General features: G+C 38.9%; 1 protein-coding gene across 2 annotated transcripts in view; it reads right to left on the bottom strand.

Moving 5' to 3' along the window:
* The window catches only part of LOC117230410 (protein neuralized), a 113,681-nt gene that overhangs the window by 40,626 nt on the left and 45,650 nt on the right, over positions 1 to 27,405 (bottom strand). The window contains exon 1 of one of the 2 annotated variants that reach the window (XM_033487838.1): positions 17,795 to 18,632. The exons of the other annotated variant lie outside the window; for it this stretch is intronic. Within the exon in view, the coding sequence (XP_033343729.1) occupies positions 17,795 to 18,089 (295 nt within the window). The 5' untranslated portion in view covers positions 18,090 to 18,632. Of the gene's footprint in view, positions 1 to 17,794; positions 18,633 to 27,405 lie in introns of those variants that run through there. 2 annotated transcript variants of the gene reach the window in all.

Below are 27,405 nucleotides of genomic sequence, written 5' to 3'. Positions count from 1 at the left end.
GGCTGGAAAGGGACATCCCTTAAAAAAGTCAGCCTCGAACCGAGGGCTGAAAGGACCATTGTCCCCGCGGTAACTAACTTTGCTCAGAAAAATGACTCATCCCTGCCGGACGATAAGACGAGAACGAGATCAAACAGATGGGATTGAAAGATAAATTTAACGTTTGAGCGTGAAAAAATGGTCGAGGAATAAAATTAGATTTTGATCCTCTACAAACGTTTAATAATAGGTCAGATTTATGGAAGAATCTTTGGTGAGACTTTAGGAGTGTAGGTTAAGACGTTTCATTGAATTCATTTAATTTTATTCCACGAGATAGAAGAATCGAAGGGTAAAAAGGGAATTAGACTCTTTTACCGATGAACTGAAGCTTTGTTATTGGCGAACGGAATAAAGTATCGAAGTTAGTCTTCCCTGTCTCGGTGAAGTTGTTTTCCGATGTTCTTAATTCTTTCCTTCCACCTCTCAATTTAACAAACACATATTCACAATGACACAAGTCGGCGTACTTCCGTAACTCTATTAATCTTCTGAAGATTTGCATCTCTGTTAATCTTTAGAAAGATTAGCAAAGAGAAAAATTACTGAAACTGGTAAAGCGAACGGACAAGCAAAATCGATACGATTTTAACGGTATTAAAGTACGATAACTTAATTGAAAATCGATAACGAAAGATAGACAGTATTTATAAAACAAGCAAATAAATTACCAAGACTCTTTTCCTATAATGCTTTCTGTATTCAAATGAAATTATCGCCACGATCCGTTGCAAGGTTGCGGAAAGAATTATTTTCCTTCGACGACAGTGACCGTTCGCTAACACAGATTTATCGCGGAACAAGTGCAACGATATTGAAGAATTGATAGGAAGAAACCCAGAAGCTGCAAGGCGAACGCTCTCGAGTTGAAAAATGGCTTCAGCGCCTCGATGTCTCAACGTTTGTTCCATTAAAAGAACGACGAACGCTCCCGGGTGCAGTAGAGCATCCACGGAGAAAAAGGAAGCCTTAAAGAGGCAACCTCGATAAATCTCGACGAGGGGTTCTTCGTAGCAGAACCGAGAGATTCAAGATGACGACGCGAGCAAAGTGCATTGTCGGTGAAAAAGCTCGCGATCGAATGGACCACGTCCCTTTTGTCTTCCTGTCGACGACAGATTCTATTTCTTTCAGGCTATTCCTAGCAAAGTTCACGCATTTGTTACGCTATTATTTACAACGTAACGCCGTTTGTTTGAAACTGTTTGGTGTCTTCGACGAAGATTTCATTAACTGTGATTTTCCATTCAAATAATAGGAATTCATATTCGTAGAAAGAATTGGCGAGAGATGTGTTAACTGGACGTTAACTAAAATGGAATTCCAATAAATTTCATTGTAGTGAAAAATCTTCAATTTGGGATTATTTTCTTTTAACGTTATCGATATTAATGTATCTTTCTAATGGAATATTTCTGTGATTATCTAGAAAACGAACGAAATATTAGCAATCCTTAATGATCTTTTCTAATCAAATTTCCTTTCATAATAATCCTTTCATAACGACAAATTAAATCTTCTATTAGAAAAAATGAAGCTATCTTTCGCTATTTAGAAAAATAGGAAATTTATTAGTATAAAATTAATATCAAACGTGAATTTATTTTTCCAAAGAATTTCAACTTCTACGCTAGAATTTAAGAATGTAAAATCTCCAACACTTTGCGAATTCTATTTTCCAGAAACCAAATAACAATAATTTTCTTAAATGCTTCGGATATTTCTAATAAAATACTTTTATAACAGGATAATCATTGTAGAAAATTCGTTATTGAGATCGTTGCAGTGGACAGCTGGAGAGAATAAAAATATATTCCTGCGAGAGTCGATAGCCGAGAATCCACCCTTTAGTTGAAGAGTTCATCGAGAAAACGGGGGCTACTAATCGTTACCAAATGAACTGCTCGAAAGCTCTCCTGGCTCGTTCCTCGTTTCTTCTGGAAGCACTTCTATCGACGACAGATGTTCGACCGGAGCTACACTCCGCTCTTTAAGTCAACCGTCGAGCTATTTCGACGATGAAAATTTATTTTCGCGAAAGAAGAACGCGTCCAGGCGAAAGCAAGATTAAATGGGTGGCCTTTTGCCACTTCTTTTTTTCCTTTTCGACAATCCGAGAAACTTCTTTCTGTAGCAGATGTGCCGTCGTCGATATTTTATGCAGTGAAACTAGTGAAGTATGTTGTTAATTCGAGAGAGAGAGAGAGAGAGAGAGAAATCAAGATGGAAGAAATAGGAAAATGTTATAAAGACGAGTTTGTAGTGTAGGAACTATCGAAATTGAAGATGAGGAGGAACAGTGGTTTGAATTACATTTTTTTGCTGACAGTCCACTCTCCACATTCCATTTCTTTTATTCCACGCTCCGCTTTGGAACGACCCTTCTGCTAAATCATTCACAATTGTTTTTATTAAATCGATTATTATAATACTACATATATTATTATGCGACAATTGTAGTCCAATTATAGGGCATATAACGTGGAAAAATGTCAGCTCTTCGTTTCACAAATCGAAAAAACTAAGAGAATCTTTAAAGCAATCTATGACGCGCCGCTGATATAATAAATTTTCTTAAGTAAAATCCAACCAAACGACGACGAAGCGCGAGCTATCCCTAAAACAAAAAACCCTATTTCTCCGTCTTCTAAATCGAAAGAATCGAAAGAATCTTCGAAATAACTTGCAGCGATCCACGATTTTTCGTACTTGGCTAGTCAATCAAGAATCCGATAAATAATCAAGATGTGATAAAAATTCGTTTACACGGCAAGCCGTCCCAAACGATTTCACCTTCTGACTCCACGAACTCGAAAAATTTGCCTGAATCTCGAAGTAATCTGCAGCGAATCATTCATAATTTTCCATGCCTTGTAATCCAATAAAGATAATAATGCAACGGTGATAAAAGTTGAGTTACGCAACTCTGCAGTTCCGAAAAAGTTCTTGCACGTTGAATTCATCAACTCGAAGAAACATTTTCAAACCAACTCGAATCCAGTCCAAATGATCAGCGAACCCAAACATAGATCAAGATCGCGATGAAGGTGTACATCAAAAAGAAGTGAGACTACGAAGCATACGAAGCGCGTTTCAGGGTGGATGCGTCTCGTCTGGGTGAACTGACGAATTTCCACAGGAGCGTCGAGCACGTGCGTACGTTAGGCTCGTACGCATCCATTAAGTGGCCGCGACTTCCGGTACGCGCACCTCGTCGAACCTGCACGTGCTGTCTGGGGTGTTCACGCACCTTGCTTCCGCGAGCCCCAAACGCGTACAAGTACTCTGCGGCTATCCTTGCTTGGATATCGTGTAATTCCTCTCATACTATTTCTCGCTTCGAGTCAGTTATTATATCTTCTTCTTCAATTTTACGATCCTACGTATATAGTTGTGGTCTAGAGCATAAGAAAAGTAAAGTTTGTAAGAAGAACTGCAGCAAGAAAGTGGAGGATGGAAGGATCGCAAGATCGCATATATTTTCAGCTGTTAACTGAATCGTTCGGAAGTCACGCTGATTAACTCTATAAATAGATGTATTCAGGGACGATTACAGACGTGATATTTTTTTAATATTCATTTTATTTTTAATATTCACTGACCGTGGAAGATACAATTACTTACGCAACTCTCTTGTGGGGAATTTTATGGACATAAATCGTCTGATTTTCAAGATACTCAGTGCTAACTGTATTATATTATAATATATTATTATACTTAGATGTTACACTTAAATTTTATAGATACATATAGATATATTATATTCTTTTAATTTTATTACATAGTATAATATAATTTATATTTATAAGTATATTATAATTTTTAAGATTTGCAATAAAACGGCTAGTAAAATGAAGAACTTCGTAAGAAATGGAGTTCATCTCTTCGGATCAATTTGACTGCTGACGAGCTAAATAGGGAAATTTTTTGAATGTACATGTTTAAATAAATTAATCTCTTAAATACAGAAGAAGAGTGTGAAATGTACGTAGATCTATCGTAGCAACACAAGCTCGATTAACAAAAGGATTCCTGGCGCTTGATATTAAGAATAACTGAATAAGGTTCAGCACTGAAAATATTTCTCTAAATGCAAGATAAAAGGGAACAGGAAGAACGAAAAAGCTAGCAGATTGCTCGTGGAAATCTCTTTCACGATAGCGTTCAGGTACACTACATCGATGACGCGAGTTTCCGGTCTATGATACAGTCTCATTTCCGTCCTTCGTATCTGCTTTGCAGGAAGTTTGAAAAACTGCCAAATACCTGACCGATAAAAGACATACGACACAGAAATCTTCGAAACTGGATCATAACCAACTTCCCAAACCACTTCAACCTGAAAACTTGACATCACAGACGTGGAGGCTTCAAAACTTCAAGTTCAAAAATTTATTAAGTATACAGGAACTCGACTAGTTCCTAACTGGGTAGGAGGCAAATGCTATTTTCTTGAAAAACGAAGTCTCCAACGTAATATTTCATTTCTCGAGTTTCGTCTTATCTTCAGCCACAGAAGATTTCCCCTGATCGCACTTATATCGTGAATTTTAATCCACTGTATATATATCTATGAGATTCAACATGCTGTTATCGAAGAACGAAACCATTTTAGTTAACCAATATCGAAGGCCTCTCTCTAATTTTCTTTAGTATCCAAGTAACATTAATTATTGTTCAAACTTACTATTTGTATTACGATTACGCGAAGTTCAATTTTATCAAACACAAAACAGTATGCATGAACTATTCAAAGTTCTATGAATTATTCCCAACATCTCTCTTAAAATATCCTGATATCCTGATATCTCTCCTAAACCAAATCTCCAACAAACAGTCCAATCATTGGGCCCAATTTCCACGCACTCTCGCGCATCCACACGCATCCTCGTGTAAACCATCAGAGTCCACTAAACAGGCCAAAAGACAATACAAAGATAACACGCGAAAACAAGATTCTATTTGCCAAAGGCCTAAGTCTAACCAGAATAGATAGCAGCCGAGTAGCGCCGTAAGGACAGCGCGCCTACGTGCGTAAAATCTACTCGCTCATCCTTATCTAAATCCGCGATGGAACGCTTGGCAACGCTTTAACGGACATGAATGAACTATTCTTGGAAGGATGAGGAGTCGAGGAGGATCCTTTAAAATGGGCGATCCTTTAAAATAGAAACGGTTCCAACCGATTAAACGGTCCTGCCAGCTGACAGGGCACGCGGAACCATTGGTAAACCGGTTTGCGAAACGCTTGTGGGAACAAAGACGGGTTCCATTTGCGATGCTGTGACGTCACAGGTTGAGCGGAAAGTGGGTGGATGGGTGTGAACGCACACAAACTAACCTGACCAGTCAGTGAGGACGGTCAGTGATCGGGCCGCTCGAGGAAGCTGGCTCCTCTTTGCCACGTGAGCGAAGATCTTCCACGACCAGACGACTATGGAGAGTGATCAACTTGTGAATAATCGTGGAAGTGAACTTCTTTCAGAATTTCACGTTTTCATACGTTTGTTGGTTGGCATTTAAATTTCAGAGAAATGCTTTCCAAAGATTATATCGTAGGTTTCCTGGTTGAACGAGTCGATTCCCTGTTTGTTCGAGACTTTTGAAGCTTCCATCGTGGATCTTGGGTTCTGTTAATTGCGAGGAATAATTATTAAAATTTATTAATTGACCGATTATAGGGAAAAACAGGCTGAAGTCTTTTTTCCAGTTAAACAAGAGTTAGTTAACAAATATGTTAAGATATAGACGAAGATGAACCGTCTATGCGATCAAGGATCGAACAGTGAAAACCTCAAAGGTGTCGATTGAGTAAACAGAAAATCGATTCCTGTTATCTAGCTCCTGAAATCTACGTTATAACGATGTCTCCTACAAACGAGAACCAGCTTCATATTATAGGCATGTATTAGGACACCTAGTGATATTTAGTACAAATTGCTCTTTACTACTTTCACATTCTACGTGTATTATTTGCGAACCTGATATGCATCATACAGTGGTTACGAAAAGTATTATCGCACACCCTTATTTTCCAGTGCAGTGGTTTTTTTTTCCTCAGGTTTTACGTTTCATTTTCATAGCGTTAAAGTTTTAATCGGGTTAAGTAATCACACGAAAGTACTATATTATATGTCATAAGAAATTTAATATACTTGAACTTAATGAGTATATAAGTACTATAATAAATACAACGATGTGCCAATACTTTTTGTATTAACCGTATATGCCTCGCAATTAGAGTGCAGATTTTCATATATTCATGAGGAATATAATAATATAATAATACACACAATGTGCAAAGGTATGCAAAATATGCAAAGTTTGCGGCCAGTTACGGAATTTAGTAGATGAAACATTGGGTTCTGTTCCTTTATTTGCCTTTATAAAAATATGAATTTTTACTAATAACACGAAATACTAAATATTCTCAAGTCTTGGAATAAATGTAACAAATAAACAGGTGTCCCAATACTTACATACCAATCCACATTAGTCAATACAAATTCCTTTGAGAAACCGTTTTGCAAGACTATCCACGTAATCCACGCAAAACACGTCAAAGACTGCGACAAGAGTAACAGATCGATGGCAGGTTATTGTTCGATTGGATCGATTCTCTGGGCACTCGACTTACGCAACGATCGTTCGTTGTCCGAAGGAATTTCGTCACGAATCCATTCGACAGCTCACCGGTTCGACCTTAAACGGCACATGAGTCACGGTGGTTGTCGACGGCCTTTTTCTCCGTCTAGGAAGCGGCCGAGGACTGTTCGAGACACGTGTCGTTATCCTGGTGTGCGCCGCCATACCCGCGACTCTCTTTCCACCTGCGTTTCGCCGCGGAGCTGAGATCGCCAACTGAGAATCTCTGCCGCGGGAGGGCCGAGTGATTCACCGAGGCAAAAAGAACCAGAAAAACCGCGAACGAGTCAGGCAACGGAGGAACGGACGCGGAATAACCCGATGCGTATCCCGGGAACTCGAGGGAGAGAGAGAGAAAGAGAGAGAGAGAGAGGTTCTGATCAGAAACCTATGCTCCGAGTGTGAACTGTGCACCTCGGAATCCCTGTTTTTTGGGGATTCATACGTGAACTTTCTACTTTGGAAATGATCATTTTTTGGAAATTTTATTTTTATTGTGAAATATAATCATTTTTGGGGAATTTCATTATTATTAATCCGTGATTCGCGAAAGAAGTTTGTATTTTGTAAGCTCCGTGTTCTCTGTGATCCACGTATGTATGAAGTTTGGATCTTGGAGGTTTCCTCTTTTATCATTTGTGATTCGTGTACGAACTTTGTATCTTGGAAATTTTCCTTTTGTAACTTGTGACCTGTACGCGGACTTTGAAAACCTCCTTGTACTGTGTGTTGACCAAGTACTATAGCTTGGAAATGTTTTTGTGATTTGTGCGATTTTGTGAACCTTGAACTCTGAAAACATTCTGTGTGTTAAGTTTGTACCATGGAAACGTTTCTGTTTTCCAAATTTCCAGCTTTCTGTAATCTGAAAGTGACCCTTAAACTTTACATACTTCATGATCTATGTACAATCTGTACACTTTGAAATTTTCCATTTTTGTAATCTTCATCGATTGCGATTGATGCGATACATTTTGTGTTTCTACGTATTAAAATGAGGGAATTCTTGGCTCTCCATATTTTCACGTTTAAAAAATAATCGAATATAACTTTCCGCCTTTCCTAACTTGATCTCAAAGTGAGAATTGATATTTATGAATAATAATTAGTTTTATTTGGAAGTAATGCTTGGACAAGGCATTAGGGGATCAAGATTGCGGTTTAAGAAGAGGCTGTCATCGTTTCGTGGCACGTCTAAAAGGTTCACAGAGAACGATCTTGCTGGTCATTGTCTGAGAAGAGTGGTGGTTGAAGTTTGTTACGTTCGCGGGAATGGCCTTCGTGATGTTGCTTTTTTGGAACGTCAGGTATAATAACGAACTAAGGAAGGAAAAACTGTGATGATTTACAAAAAGCTACGATTTAGATGTCTTGTAGGATACTACGTGAGATAAAGTTTTATAGATAGTGAAGGAGAATCATGCTTGAATAGAACGAAGCTTGGAAAATAGACAGTATTGGCTGTAATTGTCTTTTTTCTTGTTTTAAGACTATTTTGTTTAAAATAACTGACGACTCCGAGAAAATTTTAACAGAGACATAAACTACAATAAAGATATAACAATAATAAATTATATACATTATAACAGTAACAAATTTTAAAGTCATAAAGAAGTCAAAACATAAACTGTAACAAACTCTTAAAATTACATAATTCACAATAAACATAATATACACGTATCACGAAAAATAGTTAATAACAAAGTATATAACAAACCAAATAACAAAAATCAAAGATTAACTCACAATCGCGCAACTTTCGCTTGAAAGCACAATTTTTCACAAAACAATCGCATCCCTGTGCTGCGTATCAGTCTAACTTGAACAAATCTGATTCGCTTTCCGCTTTCTCAAATCTGCTTCATTTTTCTTCATTTTTTCCCAGCGAACAAAAATTTCCCTTCTTCCTTCGCCGGTCGATTTGGCATTTCTCTTTGAATCTACACGATTCCTCTATTCAGAATCGAAGCTGGCAGATCGAAAGTAAGCTCGTTCCACGAGTTTATTGTCCGAATAATGACCGTGCCTTGCGATTCGAGATCCGAGAGAGGAAGCCTCGCCATTTCGATGCAACGTGAGCTCAGGTAAAAAGCCAGCGCCGAAAGTTTTAAAGGCTCGTCAGCTGTTCGAATGGCTGTACGCTCGTTTCTCTGCGAGAAGCTTCTTCTCCATTTCTATCGAGCAACAGCAGGGGCTAGAAGAAACGAGGAAGGGTGGCGAGAGATATAAACGCACGAGGGTTGACCGAGCACAGCTGCTACCCTAGAAGAATGATCGAGCCGTATGCGAATTATGTCAGACGATCGCGCTTCTTGCTTTTCGAACGAAGACGCCGCCTGTGCAGCCATTAAAGTCACCGAGCCAGACGTAGGGTTCTGCCTCGTTGAATTATTTTTTGGAATTTTCGCTGGCTAAATTCTTCTTCCATTTTCAGATTTATTGGCGCAGGATGAAAGGCAGACTTTTTGTAAATGGAAATGTCTGGATGGACGTGGACTTTTTTCTACGAATTCTGTTGAGATATATATTTTTCTTTTTCTTTTTTTTCTTTTTTTGGTGAAATTTATGGTTCTAGTTGATATGAAAGAAATATCTTTTTGAGATTAAGTTTTAAGGAGCATCTAATTGTTAATTTTGAGGAGACATATTTGTTTGAGTTGCTTTTATATGATACAAGGTTCATTTGATAGTCAAAGTTTCAAGCAAATTATAAATCTCTTTTGTAATATTAAAGAGTTTCTAATATTAGATAATTCAATCATGTCATACGTATTTTCAATATAATTGAAATTCTCGTAAATTAAATCTCGTATAAAGATATACTTTTTAAATCGAAGTTGCAACGAGACTTGGGCTTTTCTTTCTACGAATCGTCGAGCAAATGTTTCTCTTTTTTTTTTAATTATAACCTAAGGGCAAGTTCCTTAAACTAGGTAACTGAAAATTGGAATTAATTTAACACCAGGATAGTAACTAAGTTAAATATATAGCACCAAGTTGTCGCTATACGCGAAGTACATGAACTATAAAAATTCAGAACCTGATGCCAACTTCTACAGCTTCAGGCAGCGTAAATAAAAGAGCAAGTTTCGTTCTTCGAAGTGAAGGTGTAGAATCTTCCCAAGAGAAGTGGAAGCAAAAAACCTGAGTTTGTTCGGTGATGAAGCAGAAAACAAAACAGATTTTTTATACGAACAAGAGAAAGAGAGACAGAGAGAAAGGGAGGAAAATAAAAACACGAGGGAGAGCAATGTTTTATGGGCTGCACGTGTATTGTCTGTCCGATAGAAAATGTTTAAAGGAATACGGTTCAAAGACCTCCCACAAAGTGTCGCGCAAAAAGGTGCGCACGTAGCGTTGGTCTCTTGAATCTCTTCCATTAAAGAAAATTCGACACGTAAAAGCGGAAGGCTAAGCACGAGAAAGAGCGAAAAAGATGAAAAATAGAACAGTTGGGTCTTTCAGCCCCGGTCGTAAACCCGAAGATCATTAAATTTGAAGATTTCTCGCGCCGAGTTTTCTCTCTTTCAACGCCCCTCAAAACTAAGCTCGTTTCAATGATGTAAACTCCATGACGTAAACTTCCTTTATTATATTTTCAAAAAAAAAAAAAAAAAAAAAAAAAATAGGAAATTGGTATTCTTATTTCGTTATTTAATTGTTAGGCAAAACGAAGATTCTTTTTTGTTATTTAACAGAGATGAATAACGAAGGACAAATAATTCGAGGAGAAAGAGAATCTTTTCTATGACATTTGCAAAAAGATTGAAAATCGATGATAATTTAGTTGTTCTATTGTTCAATCCTTTTTTATTATTTTATGTGTGATAAAAATGAATATTCTGAATGGAAAATAAACGTCTGTTTTGCGATGGTTATAAATATAAGTGGATCGAAATCTTTTATCGTATAGAAAAATGTCTCGGTGCAAGGAGTTAAAAAACACTGATTCGGAGGTCGAAGAATCGTCGAGGAAACAGCTCTAGATTTCGATCGATTGATTACAATGGACTGTTGTGAATGAGCATCGACGTAGAAGAAAGGGGGCATTGTACAACAGAACCATAACGCATCGTCGTAACATTTCCCATTCCTTAAGCAGTAAATCAGAAATCTAGTTTCACAATTCGGTATCTCAAATAGGTACTACACTTTCTACAAATCCATTTAACATTCGAAAGAAAAAATGCCATGAAATCACTCTACAAGTGTTACGAAATTCCTAAAACCAATCCTAAACACAAGCTTCTGTATAATTCGAAAAACCACTCCTTCTTAGAATCCTACTTATTCCATTAACAAATTAAAAATACTTAATCTTAATTCCCGTTACAATTATAACCGAGACTCGAACAATTCTAAACATTATCCACTTTTCTTCGATCCTAAAAACTACCCTTTCCTAGGATCCTACCCCAATTAACGTTCGAAAGAAAAAAGGAATCAAGACACCTCATCAGGGTGGAGAAATTTCTAAAATTCCAATTTTAAACACCAGCGACTTGTCCGTAATCCGAAAAAAACCACACCTTTCTAGAATCCTATCTACCCCGTTAACACGCCAACCTAAAAGGCCGAATCTTAATTTCTCCGTCAATCGTAGCGGAAACCCAAACAACTTGCGAGCCGTCTAGCAGCCTGCGCGCAATTCCGCGACCCAGAGAACTCGCAAAGAAAAACAAAAGGAGAGAGAGAGAAAGCGAGGAAGAGGAAGAAGAACCGGATGCGCGCAAGTTCGCGAGCAGTGAGGACGAGGTTGGCGAGATTTCTCGAATAATCTGCGATTATTCAGACGGCCGCGACCCAGACTCCGACAGGGCCTTTTTGTCCTTGCAGCGTGCATTGTCGCATCTGAAATTCGTGAAAGATTCGGTGGCTCGCGGGGGAGCGACGTCTGGCTGGCTGATGGAAGACAAAAGTCGGCCGAGAGGCGAAAAAAAAAAAAAAACAGAGAAGAAAGAAGAAGAAAGAGAGGCAGCTAGTGGGTGGTGGAGGAGAGTTTCCACTTGGCGAAAGCTGTCGCCGACAATGGCGAACGTTCTTAGAAAGAGGCTCGTCGCGCGGCCGGGAACAACAGATATCTGATGAGAACGGGGTGCACCGGGAAACGTTGAAGGGTGACGAGCGAAAAAAAAAAAAGAAAGAAAAGAAAGAAGAGGGGGCAGAACGAACGCGCGTCCTTCTTGCTTCTCCGTTCTTTTTGGAGGAGTTCGTTTCGTTTGTCTCCGTCGTTCTTGGCTGGCGAATCATCCATTGAGGAAAAGTCGGTCAACGAGGAACGTCGACGATACGGTTCCGTGACGGAGCCACCGTGTGACGAACTTCTGCAACGAGACTAGAAAATAACCGGGATGACGACCACGCCTGGAGGATGCTCCCTTTGGTTCTCGCAGCCAGACGATTCTTTGAGGCTTCTCCCTTGGCTCGTGGACGTTTGTCGAAGGGCTGTTTAATCGCGAAGGGGTTGCAAAGAGAAGGTTTGACGGTTTGGAGGTTTGTTAGGGTGGAGAGTTTTGTAATTGTGATATTTAGAAGAGGGGAAAGTTGGATGCGGTGTTACAGTAATCTGTGAGTTCGCAGAGTCGTGTAATTGAGATGTTACGGTTGGAAGAAAAGTTGGAAAATAGGAGGCTACATTCTCGACAATTTATTATATTTGTCTTATTGTATATGTATGTATTATATCGTATATCTGTGAGTTATGTTGAAAACACACAACATAGATATTCACACGAAAGAAGAGTGGGAATATGTCGAAAATTTTAAAGAGATCATTCATGATTCAATATACCAGGTGCTTCATTTTTGAGACAGAAATGTAGAAACAAATGTACATGTCATTTTATGCAAATACTAAAACCTAATACTAGATCCGTTAAGTGATTTGTTTCTGGGGAATTGGATATCGATCGACTTACGTAACGAAATTAAGAATTTTATAAAAAGTATGCCTAGAATTTATCGGTCCATCTTGGAAAGGCTCGTTTTTAAACAACACGTAGAAAATACCAAACGATATCGATCGAAACGAGTATTATTTCGAACGGGATCCGAATTAAACGTTGAAGCGAGGAAAAAGGGGTAAAACGAGGGCTCGAAGCCCGAATCCCTTTGGTTTTGTCTCTCATCAGAACTGGCAAATCACCCATTGAGCAAAAAGTCGGTCAACGACGAACGGTAGCCGCAACGATACAAATCCACCCCCGTTGACAGAGTCGCGGATAAGCGCGGTATCAGGCCGTTGTTCGCTGGAAAACGACGGAAACGAGGGGATGAACGGGGGGTTTGTGCGCGAAAATAACGGAGGAAATGACGACTTCAGCCGGAGGACTTCTCTTTCAACGACCTACTTCCATTGTGTCGCAGCAGTCCTGCTTCTGCTCCAACGGAAGGAGAACCACCCTAATGGAATATTAATATTGGGGTTGTTGAGGAACTTCTGTCCCTGGGGTGCGCTTCGTACAGAGAAGCAGCAGATTTCCAAGCAGTTTGTTATCTACTATAGAATTTTGGTTGGCGACTTTACGGCGGTTATTTCGTATTTTCGAAGAAGAACTCCCTGGAGAAATTTGAAAAATTATTAACACGAATTATATTTTCTTCTTATACTTTCTTCAAAAGTGGAGAAGGTTAAAAGACCATTTAACCCGACGAGAATATTAGCAATTTTTCTAAAAATACGTACAATTTAAAGTTCATAATCTACATAGAAGATGTTGAGTTTATTGAAGACGAAACATATCCTGAGAATTTTGAGAGTGTGCGTGTACAATTATCGTCCTGATGAATTTTTTGAAAAGAAATGTATGTAATTAAATATGCATTGAAGAAACGAATGCAGAGGTAGTACAATGTTTATAATACAGTCACATCGAATTGCATCTAATCTGACCGGAAGAAAAAAATGTATCCATAAATTCGAATCCTCCGGAAGAATTAATAATACGTAACATTTTCGATCACGTGATTATTGATAAAATATAAAACGATTTCCAAACGGAAGAAAACGAATGTTACCTGTTGTCGACAAAAAGTCCAAAACCTGACCATCGACTTTTTCTCCAAGAAGAAAAAGAGGAGCGAAACACATTCGATATCCAGGTAGATGATGATATTAATAAAACATTCATCCTTCGTCTCATTAGCGGATAGAACATTTCCAGCGAGCTAGCATATAGGTTATCGGATTTTCCGGGAATAACCGACAATCTTTAACGTCCTCGAGAGGCGAAAGTGGATCGTGCAAGTTGCTAAGAATATTCGATTCGCTCTATTCAATGCTCCTTGGTGACGATATCCCGGTGTTCTTCCCCTTTCGATATCATTGAATGCGCGATCACGACGTGTCCCTGAGCTGAACTCGAAATTAGGAAAGGGAAAGTGGAAGGATGAGAATAGAAGACTCGTATTCCTGTTATAAAGCTTGCATCGGATGACCGACTTCGATTTTCCATTACAGTCTCGCGGTTAAAGGATATCGGATGAAACTGTGGCCGAGGATATCGAACTTGGTCACGATTTATTAACCATCTGCATATAGTGAAATTAGGTTATGTACAGTGGCTACAAATATTATCTGTACACGCTATTATTTTCCAATGAAAGCGTTCTCTTGTCAGGTTCCACGTTTCGTTTTTAAACTATCAAACTTTTAGTGTTAAATTTTTCTAGTCGTACGAACGTACAGTCGACTGATGTGAAACTTAATCTACTTGAACTTGATTAATTAATATATAAATATACAATATATACAAATACTTTTCCTGTATATCGAGATTTAAATCTTTTATCGTTCCAGGTTTCAAGAGTCGTTTGATTTATTTAATACGATCATCTTATTTATTTACTGGACTCGATAAAATGATGTAACGAAACAGATCGAGCACCGGATAAATTTTGTAAAGTTTAGAATATTGTCAAACACAATCGTAGAAATCGTACAGTCACAAGTGTGTACAAGTAAATGAAAATGACTGAAGAATCGTGACAGGGCTAATCTAATAGTAAGTAAACGCGTAGTTGGCGGCACGCCGCTGCGTCACAGGCGTTTTTATTTTATCTCGAGGAACCTTTCACTTCGACGCTACGTGGGAAAACAGCGATTAAAAATAAAGGAAGCAGCGGGAGCGCTAACGATCCTGTAGGAAAGGTTCCTCGGAGCCCTGCAGCCTTCTAACGACCTTCCGAGGCATCATCATCAAGGGCCGAGTTAAATTATTCATTTGTCCTGAGAGATAGAGTACGCTTATTAAGCATTGCTTTAGCATTTTATTTGGATCGCCTATGATACTTAATTAAATATTCTATTTTTGTACTATATCCAGGTGAAAACTATTTCAATTTTTACATTAGATTCTTGGCGTGATTGAAATTGCCATTTACCATTTATAGAATAATTTTCAATTAATTTTCCACGCAGAACATTAGAACTGATAAATGCCACAATTCTGAGAAATATTAAAACTAAAAGCTACCGCACGCTAGGTTTACTTTCTTAATTAATTTTAATTTGTTAAAGAAATTGAAAAGAATAGAACAGAGACCAAAGGTCGCGAAATATGGTGGAAAATTTATTTGAAATATGACAAGAGCGTCGACAAAGGACTTCGCGAAAGTGGTTTTAATCTGTGTCAAACGGAAAGTTACATTTTATCTGGAGATCGTGTTTCCTTCGAGATGCTCCGACTAACTGAACTTGCGATACACTCGGAACCAGGTCACGGTTATTTTATTAAGATGTTTCTTCAATAAAGTTATTTCTAAAATACCTCTATAAATCATTCTCTATCGAAATTCCTTACCAGGAAAGTTTATTCGAACATTCACTTAAAATCAGTTTTTATCCGATTCTAAGTATCGTATTATAAAATGAAATTTCACGAATTAAGGAAGCAGATATTCCCAAGTGTACGATGAATCACCTAAAAAGACATAACGTAGACGTAGACAAGCATAAATTCATATTAGCCGATGATTAATAAAAAAATCCCAAAGATATTCTACCTCGAAGCTTCTGTGGAATCGAGAAGGAAAAAAAGTAAGATAAAGGGTGACGTATAATAAGAATTAGTAGATACATCGTAATTATTTCTATTTCAATAAGAATGAATACTAAAACATCGTTAAAACATCTACCAAGATAAAAGATCAAGAAAACTCGTTTCGATGAATTTGGTAGTTTCAATATAACCATTAACCTCGTCATAGAACAGTATCTACTATTGCCATCCTACGATAATCCACGATATAACGAGGTAGTAAAATGTGTCAATGTTCACAGCAATCGTTAAACCGCGGCTATTTATGCAAATTCGTATTGCTACGAAAACAGGTAAAAATTGCATTCGCTGTTACAACGAATAGCTATATGCTATCGATATTTTACACATTTTCCCTTATCGCGTGTATTGAAAAAATACCAATTAATTTGCGAATCTATGGGAATTAACGAAATTAATTTTCTAACGTGCTCCATATGCTACACTGCAATAGTTTGTTAGCTTCGATATCTCAAGCTTCGCCATCGTGCAACAATTTCTCGAAAAATCACACCTCAAGATCTTTGCTTGTTAGTCAGCGAGAAACAACTCGATGTCAATAGACGATCGGTGTACGGTATTTCCAGCGACTGCAGCACAGCTTTGTATGTACGCTACTTTAGACGCGTGAGAGCCACGACGTAGGTACTGTTACAACGTCAATGTGCTCCTGTTCCGTGTGACAAAAGCGCTGGCCACCCCTTGTCCAGGCGAACGAGCCGGGACCGGTTCCATAAGGAAATTACCAGCAGCTTAATTTCACGAGACGAATACGGGTGTGCGAGTTATGTCAACGTTGCTTACAGGCAGGGTGATGTATGGGTCTCGAGTGAGCATATTTTCACCGTGTAATGGGTCAACACGGCTATCTTCGAGGGAGCCACCAAAGCGATTTTCTGTACATTTCGAAGAGTTGACGAGATGTAGGTAAGCAGAGTAAGCAAAGAGGGCAAGTTTGCAGAATTCGCGAATGATTATCGAGCATGTCGAAACAGGGCCGAGGCGCACACAAAGAAACAGCGAGTAAAAGTTGCGTAAATATAAAATTATTGGGAGATGTACATAAAGTAACACGTTTTACAATTATATGTTTACTAAGTTGTACGTTATTGAAGTCGCGGACTGAAAAGTGTTCACGATTCGACTAGAACGTGAAAATTTTTGGAAAAGTTGGAAGCTGGGGAGGTAGTTGAAAAGAGAAATGTTTAAGGAAATTAAATTTTACTGCGCTATGGTCTTCTAAGGTTGCTCTGTTATTCTAATGCAAAGTTGTCAGTTTCTTTAGAAAAGTTTCCCAAAATTTGGAACATCCATGGACAATGAGAAATTTGCATGTGTTTCGAAACCAAGAGATAGACAGAAGGCAACAGAAGCACAAAGCTGTCCTTTCTTCAAACAGAAAAATAGATATTCTGTGTTCTATATGATATTACGTTAAAGAATTGTATAACTATAATTCCTTGGAAAAGTTTTCGAGGAATTCACTGATGCAAAGAAGCCAGCTGCGAAAATTCAAAGTGCGAGAGAAAATTTATGAACAAGTTGCAGCAACCAGGTTTATTGACCTTTTGTTACTACTCGCTGATATACCACATATAGATATTCTTTAGATTTCATAATTAATTATCTCGTCATACGGTCTACCAATTGCAACACATCATAGATAACGTAACAGAAAAGCCTACATTCAGGTTTTCGAACTACATTGAACTTAAAAACAAAATCTGAAAAGGATCCTCCAAAAATTCATCGACCTATCAAACCCCTTAAAAAATCCACGATCTCGATAATCTCTCGCAATATTTCGTTCGACGAAGATGCGATAGACATCGGACTCGAAATCGTCGAAATTTCAAACACCCCGCAACTCGACGTGGTGTCACGTATATATAGCGCCTAGCAACCGCACAATCGCGAAGAGTGTTCGCTCGTTATCGCCGAATGCTCCGAACGAGCAAACGCCACCGAAGCAACAGACGACGACGAAAACTTTTGCCGAAGGAAAAGATAGAAATAGAAAATAAATAAATAAATAACGTGTGGAATAAAGGAAAAGCGAGGGTGTGGCTCACCTAGGCCCATTTTGCGTTTCAGTTTCTTCAACACCTTCATCTTGCTGCGCAGCGGTGCCAGTATGTTGCAGTCCCCGTTGTTGTTCTGCGGCTGCAGCTCGGCGGAGGGTTGCTTCCCGGCGGGGTGGTGGTGATGATGGTGCTGGTGGTGCGCGTGGTGCGTCTCGTGATGATGGTGGTGATGGCGGTGGTGGTGATGCTGCTGCTGTTGCACGCTCGCGCCGGGACTGGCGAGGTGGCTGCAGCAGTGACAGGGGTGGCTCTTGCTGCCCTTGACCGCGCACGACGCCCCCATAAATGTAGCCGTGGTGCTCTCGAGGTGACGAGAGCAACCGTGAGATCCCGGGGGTAGGGAGCGCCGATAGAGACGACGAAGACGATGACGACGACGATGACGACGACGATGACGAGATCAAGGTGGATGGAATCGCGCGGGGGCCGAACGAACACCGGCTGATTCTCACTGATCGCACATAGAGCACACTGTGATTATGGTCGCGGACTCTGTCCAACTAATAGAACAGTATGACCGTGTAAACAGTATATACGTATAAGGAAGATAAATATACGTAGAGATCGGTATATACGAATATTAGAAGAACGATAAGAGACTTGAATTTCTCTCGACACGCACTGAGTACATGTATGTACATATATGTATGTAAATATACGCGTGACGCGACGAGAAAGAAGAAAGAGAGAGAGAGGCGAATGTTTTCGTGTCAAAGGTTGAAGGATTCGACAACCGCGTGACACGAAGACGAGAAACGCAAGCAAAACGCGAATTATCAAACACTTGCGTACCCCTCGAGCGGCCAGGGACGACTGACTGCTCGTCGACCGAGCGCCAGAGTATCGCCGAGCCGCGCGCGAGCCACCGACCAATCGCAGCCGCGTTATCCCCACCGTGCTAACGTCGACAGCGTCTACGTTTGGTGGGGAGAGTGGCACCTGGTGGACAGCTGCCCCTTACCTGGCCACGACACACCGGGCCACCCCGTGCGCCAACGCGGGGAAGCAGGGGTGGACTACTCGCTCGCTGCCTTTTCGATCCGAGAGGCGCGGGGTTGGAAATTCGAACTGGTCGCCGACTGCACGAGCATTGATCCTGCTAGACGCGATTACTTTTTTCCTCTCTGTGGCTGTGTGTGCTTCTACCCCGCACGGACAGACCGAGAGGAAGAGCATTTTCGAGCCGGACACCCGACCATCGCTTTCGGCTCAGACGGGCCGACACCGCTCCGGTATGGATTTTTTTCGCGAGTCGATGACTCGCGCGAGTTGGTACTCGCGCTGTCTGCGAGACGTCTCCCGGAAATTTGAAAATGGAAATTACGCGCGTATCTGGACCTTAGCCAGAGTCAGTGTGTATTAAATCTTACTTGTATGTATTACGTATGTATCATTGAACGTATTAAGTCACGCTTTCCACAGTTCAAGTGAGAGAAAATCAAAGCTGCAAAAAAGAAGTTACGTTACAATATCGACAAGATATGGATTTGATATCATTTCTATTCGATATTACGTTGAAAACTGGGTGATTTAGAACGAGGAAAAATCTACCATTAGAAAGAATGAAAGATATGACACGGGAAACACAAAATGTTATTCTTTTTTAAACAAAGTGGATATACCCTGGCTGTGACTTCCGGACATTAAATTTGGCGTGTTAAGAAGATCCTATTGATCTTCCGTCACTTTGTCAATGATTATTACTTCTTTACGCTCGATGACTTTTTAATGAAAATATGTATCGTAATCTCTAAAATAAAATCGTTCCTTCATTTTATTATCGTAGCTATTTATCGATAACGCGCGTAAAACTTTGCTATATGTTAACTTTAAAAATAGATGTTTTTGTATTAATAAATATTTTTACCAGGTTACTCTCTACATTTTATGCACCAAAATATAGTATCTAACGACTGAACTTGTAGAACCATTAATTAATAATGAGCTACTTGAAACGACCACGCGACAACACCCACTCAGTAGATCTGCTATATTTCTACGCTAGCGATCAATGTTCAGCTGTGCCATCATTAGCACAGGCTTCCATCATTAACTAATATCTGATTTAATTTCTAAAACGTCGATGTTCCATCTTAAAATACGCATCAGCCGATGAATACTTCTATAATTTATAAATAACACTAGCGAATTAAATAATCGATCATTAAATAAACATTCCATCGTCGAAAAGAAAAATGGAATATACAAATTTCGTAATAAGGTCGCTTCTCTTAAACTTCCCAGTAACATCCGCTGGCTTTATAAATGCGATCGCATTAATAAAGTAGAACGAGACTTCCCGACGACGCAGCTAGTGCCAGATTCACGATTTTGCGTTAAGAATGATTCATAAGGGGCCGTAGATCGCAGATTTCCCAGCGACTCGCGGCCGTTAAATGAGTTCGATACAATTATTCGATTTAGTTATTCACGTTTCGACCATCCATCGCGAGCTCTGGAAGAGAAAATTGGAGCACGGTGATGCTGTGATACGTGAAACTTATGATCCGCCCCAGTGATACGGAAATATGTAAATAGAGTTGTAGGAGCATCATAGGTGAAGCATGGTCGGTATTCTGCGTTGAAAACGGTCCAAATGGCAGCGTTTGCGATCATGAATAATGCAGCTCGTACAGGAAGAGTGTGCACCGAGATATCGTAAGTAGAATTTAGAGTCCCTCGGAAAAACAGGACGCGAGTTCCACCGAGTGCAGCCGTATACGTGTTCGCCAAATTGTTCCTGATTAAACTCGTGGCCAAATAATGAGATCAATGCTTTTTATTATTCCTCTCTTAACGAGGAAATTAATTTATTTTCTTCTCTGCTTACGTAAAACTTTTTGCCATATGTGTTTTGTCGATGATCGATTTTTATCGTGGCCTGATGATTGAAGAGTTGAAGAGGGTTAATTATGTAAGGTTTCTTATTAAGATTAAGAAACGAGCTTTTCCGTTTTTGGCGCCTGTATCTTTTACTATTTAAATTCCACCATTCTGGACGTAATTTTTTTTTAATTATTCCTCGTTCCTTCTTAATTAAAGTTTCTTTACTAACAAAAATTTATATCCCCGATTGAACTAATTGTTTTTTAAATACAGGATACTTCTAGTATTCGGTAGATAAGAACTTGTAAGTACTGGAATAAATATAGAAATTTATAAGAATAAAATATTGCGATTTTCTATCGTTTTCGAAGGCTTAACTTGTTATTTAAAGAACAATAACGCTATTCAAACGTAACATTTCTTTAGAAATGGGAGAAAATAGCGACCTTTGGTATCTCTTCTTATAATTAAATTAACACGATTCGCACTTGTCTCGAATCGGCGAGGCAATGAGCACACGAGCTGTTCGCCGTGACGGTCGAGGCTTGTTTTGGTTTGCCATTTCGAGTTACAGGATCAAAGTACAGACAACGGTAGAAATATCGTGTTTCCATGGGATTCGAGATCCATTTCTGGTCCCATGACAGAGTAATGATGATGACGTTAAGAAACACAAAAAATTGACCGACAAACGAGCAAAACTTTCACCTGCACCGATAATTCCAAAGATAATTATCAGTGTATTTTATTCAACTTTTATTTTGTAAAACTTATCGTACGAAAGACGAAGGAAACAAATACAAAGGTAGTGTCTTGCGTCTCTCGTACCATAAGTTTTACAAAATAAAAGTTAAATTATCTATCACACTAATCGCTTTTCGACGTAAGAAGGTTAACGATTCCATGTAGAGAATCTTTAGTTGCATCGACTAATGTACTAAAAAATATATGATTCCACAAAAAAAAAAAACAAAATTGACCTTCACATGCCCCTTGCGCAACCATTTACAAAAAAGCTAATAACATCAGAACACGTCGCCCTTAAAGCCATTCAACTTTTGCCCGACACATTTTTCGACATAATTAATAGCGTCGAAAATATTCCAGTTCAAGCCCTTAGATGACTCAATTTCGTATTTCAATTTCATCCTATTAAACTAAATTACAAGCACAATATATAGACATTTTCTCTGCCCTTCTGTCGTACCATTAACGTTCCACATAAATTGCATATACGTAGATATGTATCGAGTTCTCAGCTGATCTCAATGGACACGAAATCACAAGAAGCTTATACAGGTACCCTTATAACGGAGTTACCTTTCGTAAGAATTTCAAAAAATGTAAATCATCCAATTTTGATGCAAGCCTTGGTTGTCGTCCGGATGACGTCGATGCGGGCTGTACACCGATCATAACGAAAATATCTGTGCCTTGATTTACTATATTCAGAAAGCATCTTGTACCATGTACAAGTATTCGAATATTTCCATGAGCTTGTGCAGTATCAAGTTCCATATCGATAACCGTCGCTGTCGTTCGTGCATGTCACCCTTGAGCCACGTTTCTTCGGCTTTGGCGCGTGCGGAGCGCAACGACGAAGGCCCCGACGTATCGATTTTCGAGTAGACAATTGCTGATCGATCCTCGCTCTCCTGCGATCTGCTACATTGTCTGTTCAATCTAATTTCCGTGCCCTTAACGTCGTTTCCCGTTAGCTCGAAAAGCTGTAAGCTCCAAGATGGCGTACCGATGCAGCCACTCAGTGGCTCGTAAATTGAGTTTCCTGCTGCTGGAAGGATGCAGAGCCTCGCAGGACTGCAATGCGGTTTCCTGCGTGCAGCCTGCACGATAACTTTCTCCATACCGCACCATTTTATTTACCCTGTGTGCCGCTGACGTAATTTCGTCCTCGTTTACTGCATCCCCCGTTGATTTCCGTGGCGCATTTTGCTTGTCTTTTTAAGTTTCTGATTTATCGGCAAATTGAATTACAATACCAGTGCCATAACCAGACGATAAAAATAACGCGAGCGAGAGCTTCGATCGGGAAATCTATTTCTTAGAAGTTCTTCGACCAATGCGAATTTCCACAAAAACGAGTCTTTCTAAAAGTTTCATTTAACGTATTTTCGGCTAACCAACGTCGAAACCTAAAATATGGACTGGCTACCATTCGTTAATTACAGGTGTCGCTTGTTAATATATTGCTAATCCATGCGAACGTCGCGTAAATACGTAACTACACGATTTTACGACGATCACTGGTACACGCCAGTACAATTTATTTACACGGCTAGTGTTCACAGCAACAGGTTAAACGAAAAATTCAAAGGGGGAACGTTTTACGAGGTCGTGGAGGGCAGCGTTTATCGACGAAGGCATTTTTAGAATCTCATTAGCGAGGGATGGCAGATCAGCCCCTTCTCGCTACGACTATCAACGCGCGACAACCATTTTCACCCTATTCGATTTCATGTCAGCTTTGGAAGATGTCTACTGATCCTTAAACCCTACCCGCATCCCTTCCAGCCTCAAGGATGGTGAAAAAGTAAAAGTAGGTTAAGCGGGCAAGATCGAATATTTATATTTCATTATGCACTCGACCGTGACTCATTATAAAAGTATACAATTAATATCCAATTTTTAACAAACGGATTTCTTCCACAAATTCATCCGCCGCAACAAGATGGAAGAAATAATATTAAAGGAGAAAATAAATTTGACGGAACCGCGTTTCTGACGAACACCGTCGACACTTACAATATTTCACTGTACAATTAATAATATTTGTTCGATCATGTTTGAGAATCCAGTTTATAGAAGCATAAAGAAAAGGGAACAAGAAATATTCCCTTTTTTCATAAATGGAACAACGAAAATGTAAATGTAAATTGAACAGTAGTTTTTTTTTTTTTTTTTTTTAATAGTAAATAGACATCGTTGGTTACGTAATCGAGTGTTCATTGCAAAACAACGGCGAAACAGAAGCAAAAGGAATAGGAAGCGGGTCAGAGTCAGGTTCTCGGAGAATGGGAAATATGCTCACGGCAGCGTAGCTGCGGCTTCCTTTCGCACATCCTTTTCATCCGGACCGGTGCTCCTCTTGCGTAACGATCGTACGCCAACTAACGGAAACCGTTTGTCCGGTCCACGTCGAACTTACTTTCGATCGTTTGATCGCCGTCCAGCGGGATCGACTTCCTGTCCTGAACGCTCTGATTCTTCGCACTCCTACACCAACACTTGCACCATCTATTCTCCTTATTTTTAACAGGCGAAGGAACGAGTTCTTTCCGTTCTACAACTTCCATCTTGCACAAAAATTGGAAACAATCCATTTCTTAATATATATTCACTTGGTTCGCGAACATTTTCCATCATTTCCTCGTGGTCGAAAATACAAGTGAAAATGAATGGAATTTTTACTTTCATTCGACAGCCCGGATATTATAATTGCTACGGATTATGTTCTAACACCGATTGCTTACTACTATTATTTATTATGTACACGATACGACGATAGAAGCATATCGTTTGTGGTTCTGTGAAACTTGAACAATGACTTCGAGCTTTGATAAACAATTTTCGAAACTTTGCTGATTTTATTTCCTCGTCGCGAACCTTTTTTCATGTTTCAAAATATTAGCATCGTCGAGAATAGATATCGGGATTAATTTAGAAATAACAAAAAGAAGCACATGGTAAATACATCACAACAATCGTTAAATTGATAGATCATCCATTTAACACCGAAACAAGATGAAGATAAATCTATACGATTACTATACTTATATTTAAATCCTTATACATAAATAATAACTTTCACTCAATTCTGAACACTAAATAATAAAGCATCCTACGAATCGCAAAATATCTTCGACCCTAAAGACCTCACTATTAAGACTCTCACTTTCCAATGTACTTTAAATTATACTGCACACTTATCAAATGAATCTAATTGAAATAGTAGTGGGATAAAAAGATATTTTACAGCCTGAGTTATAAAATATGTTGGCGTGAGTCAATTAAAACCCTTATATCCTCTCGATGAGTAAAGTTGTTGCCTACTTGAAACTCGTCGCAACGATAGGGTCGTTAATCGCCAGAGTCTAATTATTAATTAGAATACCGTGGCTGCTTACGAGGTAATATCTGCGCGAAGAAATTACGGAATAATTACATAAAATCGCTGTATAGTGGCTGGTAATTCGTTCGAACCAGCTGTTTTCCCGAGGCCGGCCATTATTGTATTTCCAGCGTACGCGTGCACGCACATACGAAACGAAGCATTGTTTTATGCACGTGAATGCACGAGCGCACGCGTGCCTATTAACCCACGCGTGTAACTGTATGCGATCCAACAGTAATTCACTCATGAATTTTCATCTTTCGTTCTCTTCCTCTTTCTTTTCTTTCTTTTTTTTTTCTTTTTTACTAGAAAGCTTGAATAAGCAAAACACGATGATGTGCGGAGATTGGGATGTAAATCAAACTATAAATAGACAATTTAGGCTTAAACGTAGTTCGAAACTAAAGATTAAACATCTTCATTTTAAAAGATTGTTACAGTTATTAGACATATTATAATTATTCGCAAATTTTTACTTACATATTTTATTTATTTATTTATTCGTCTATAAGATTATTTTAATGCAGTTTCGTTAACAATAAAGTCATTAGTGATTACTTAAAGTACATAAATTGTGTGCAAAACTGAATGATAGTTAAATAGAAGGAGTAGGTTTAAGATGCTCCAACGCGTTACGAAAGCTTCCAGAATTATCCAAGTTAGACTATACGTCGACTTTAATATATTTGCATAATAATTTCTCCTTTCAAATTGCATATTTTTTATAAAGTTTCGTGCCACACTAGATTTTTCTGAAAGACTGTTTTCTCCGTTCCTGATATCCTACCATTTCTTAATTTCGTCTTTTTAATAGAAATGTCGAGTTTCTAGTTTCTTATACACTATGAATTCTAATTTTGATTTTATTCGCATAACTTATTTTCATCATTATGCTTTATTCGATTACGAGACGGACGAAAATTCAGAGAGGCAACTGGTTGGCTAAGGAGAGGCCTACGATTTCCTAGTTTACGTGGGAAAAGCTGTCAAGTAACACTTAAAGGAACGTCTATGGATAAGTGAACGTTGATTGCGAAAGGGTCGTTCGTTCTTTTTTTTGTTTTTGCTTCGATAGGGAACTACCGTTTGAATTATGCTTGCCATTGTTCCTCCGTATGTCGGTGGGCACGGTTGTGCGTGAAACGCACAGGATGCATCTAAAGATGCACGACATCCTGCATCGTGAATTTAAATGAAAACGAAACCAAAATCCAACAACTCGCAATGTCTCGGGTCCATGCGACCGCCGCTCTTCGAAATTTTACCATCATAATAATTTTTCATTGATCGTTGAGATACGTTTACCAACCAAAAATTTCCAATTACTCTCTAAATTGTTATCTTATCGTTAATTTCAAGTTAACGCTATGCAGATATTAATAGTAGTTTCATCTCGTTTCATAAATATTCGACGCGTTTCTCTGCTGTTTAAATCATAGAATTTTAGAACGTGCAGTAATTCCAGACTTTTGCCTGTTAATGTATTTCACATTAATGAAGCTTCGTTTCGTAAATTTAATTTGGCAAAGTTCATCGAAGGAGCTGTTCAAATAAAAACTATTTATGAATACGCAGGAGTTTAAACGAGTATCAATTGTTATAGGTAGAAGCTTGTATAACTGTTTTACTGTATGAATAGTCGGGCGAATAAAATTTATTCGTTGTTCGCAAGGAAGCTGTTATTCCATTAAAATATACATTATTCAAGTGGCAACGTTATCTTTGCTTCCCGATTCGATATCTTCTCGATGAAACCGTTTCGTGCTATTGAATTCAATCGCGCGAACAGATTTCAATAAAAGAGTATTCTTTGCAAATATTTATTGTACATAGATAAGAAAAAGAAAAAAAAAAGAAGAATTCTTGAAGCAATTAAATCTCTACATTTAGAACTCAAATGCTACATCCTCCTATTCTCTATACATCACGAAATTTTCAAATTAAAATAAATTCTTGGCCCAGATTTTTCTCCAAAAAGCTCTTCTTCGCGTCTCTCCTTTCGAACAATTCAAATGGTAAGAATTTTCCTTTGAAAAATTTCCCAATTTTTCTATTCAATTCGTGAATTGTCTGCTACCCGGGAACGATTCGAGGGAACAGAAGTTTCCATTATCTTTTCCAACGTTTAATCGTCGCGGTACGATAAAACGCTTCGCGAGTAAACACCGCGGCTCGAGCAGACGCGCTACTCGCGCGCGAGTAAACAACTGAGCCGTGTCTCCGTTTCCTTGAGGACCGGAGCCCATTGATTTACGAGACCAATGCTCGTTGAAAAACTCCGAAATTACAGACAACGAGCCACCTTGCTTCGTTTAAGCGCCTCTTTTCGCCCATCCTACCAGCTTCCTTCCGATTCTGAACGGTGGAATCGAGGCTAAATGGATAGTTATACATTTGCGCACGTAAAATTTGCTTAAAGTGGATGTTAAGAAGCATTTCGGATTTCACCAGCCATTTGCATAATTTCTGCGATGGTTTAAATAGGTTAAATGGTTAAATATTTGCTTAACACATTCGCTGCTGGAATTCAAACATATTTAGGTGGTCGAGTAATTCTGTTAAAAATACAGCTGACAAAATTATTATCGCATTTTTATATTTGTTGTGTTTTGGTCAAATTATTCGCTGAAACTTTTTAAAC

The sequence above is a fragment of the Bombus vosnesenskii genome, unplaced genomic scaffold (assembly GCF_011952255.1).
Source record: "Bombus vosnesenskii isolate JDL3184/JDL3185 unplaced genomic scaffold, Bvos_JDL3184-5_v1.1 scf7180000013267, whole genome shotgun sequence".
Lineage (NCBI taxonomy): Eukaryota > Metazoa > Arthropoda > Insecta > Hymenoptera > Apidae > Bombus > Bombus vosnesenskii.
This window is presented reverse-complemented; position numbering and strand designations above follow the sequence as displayed.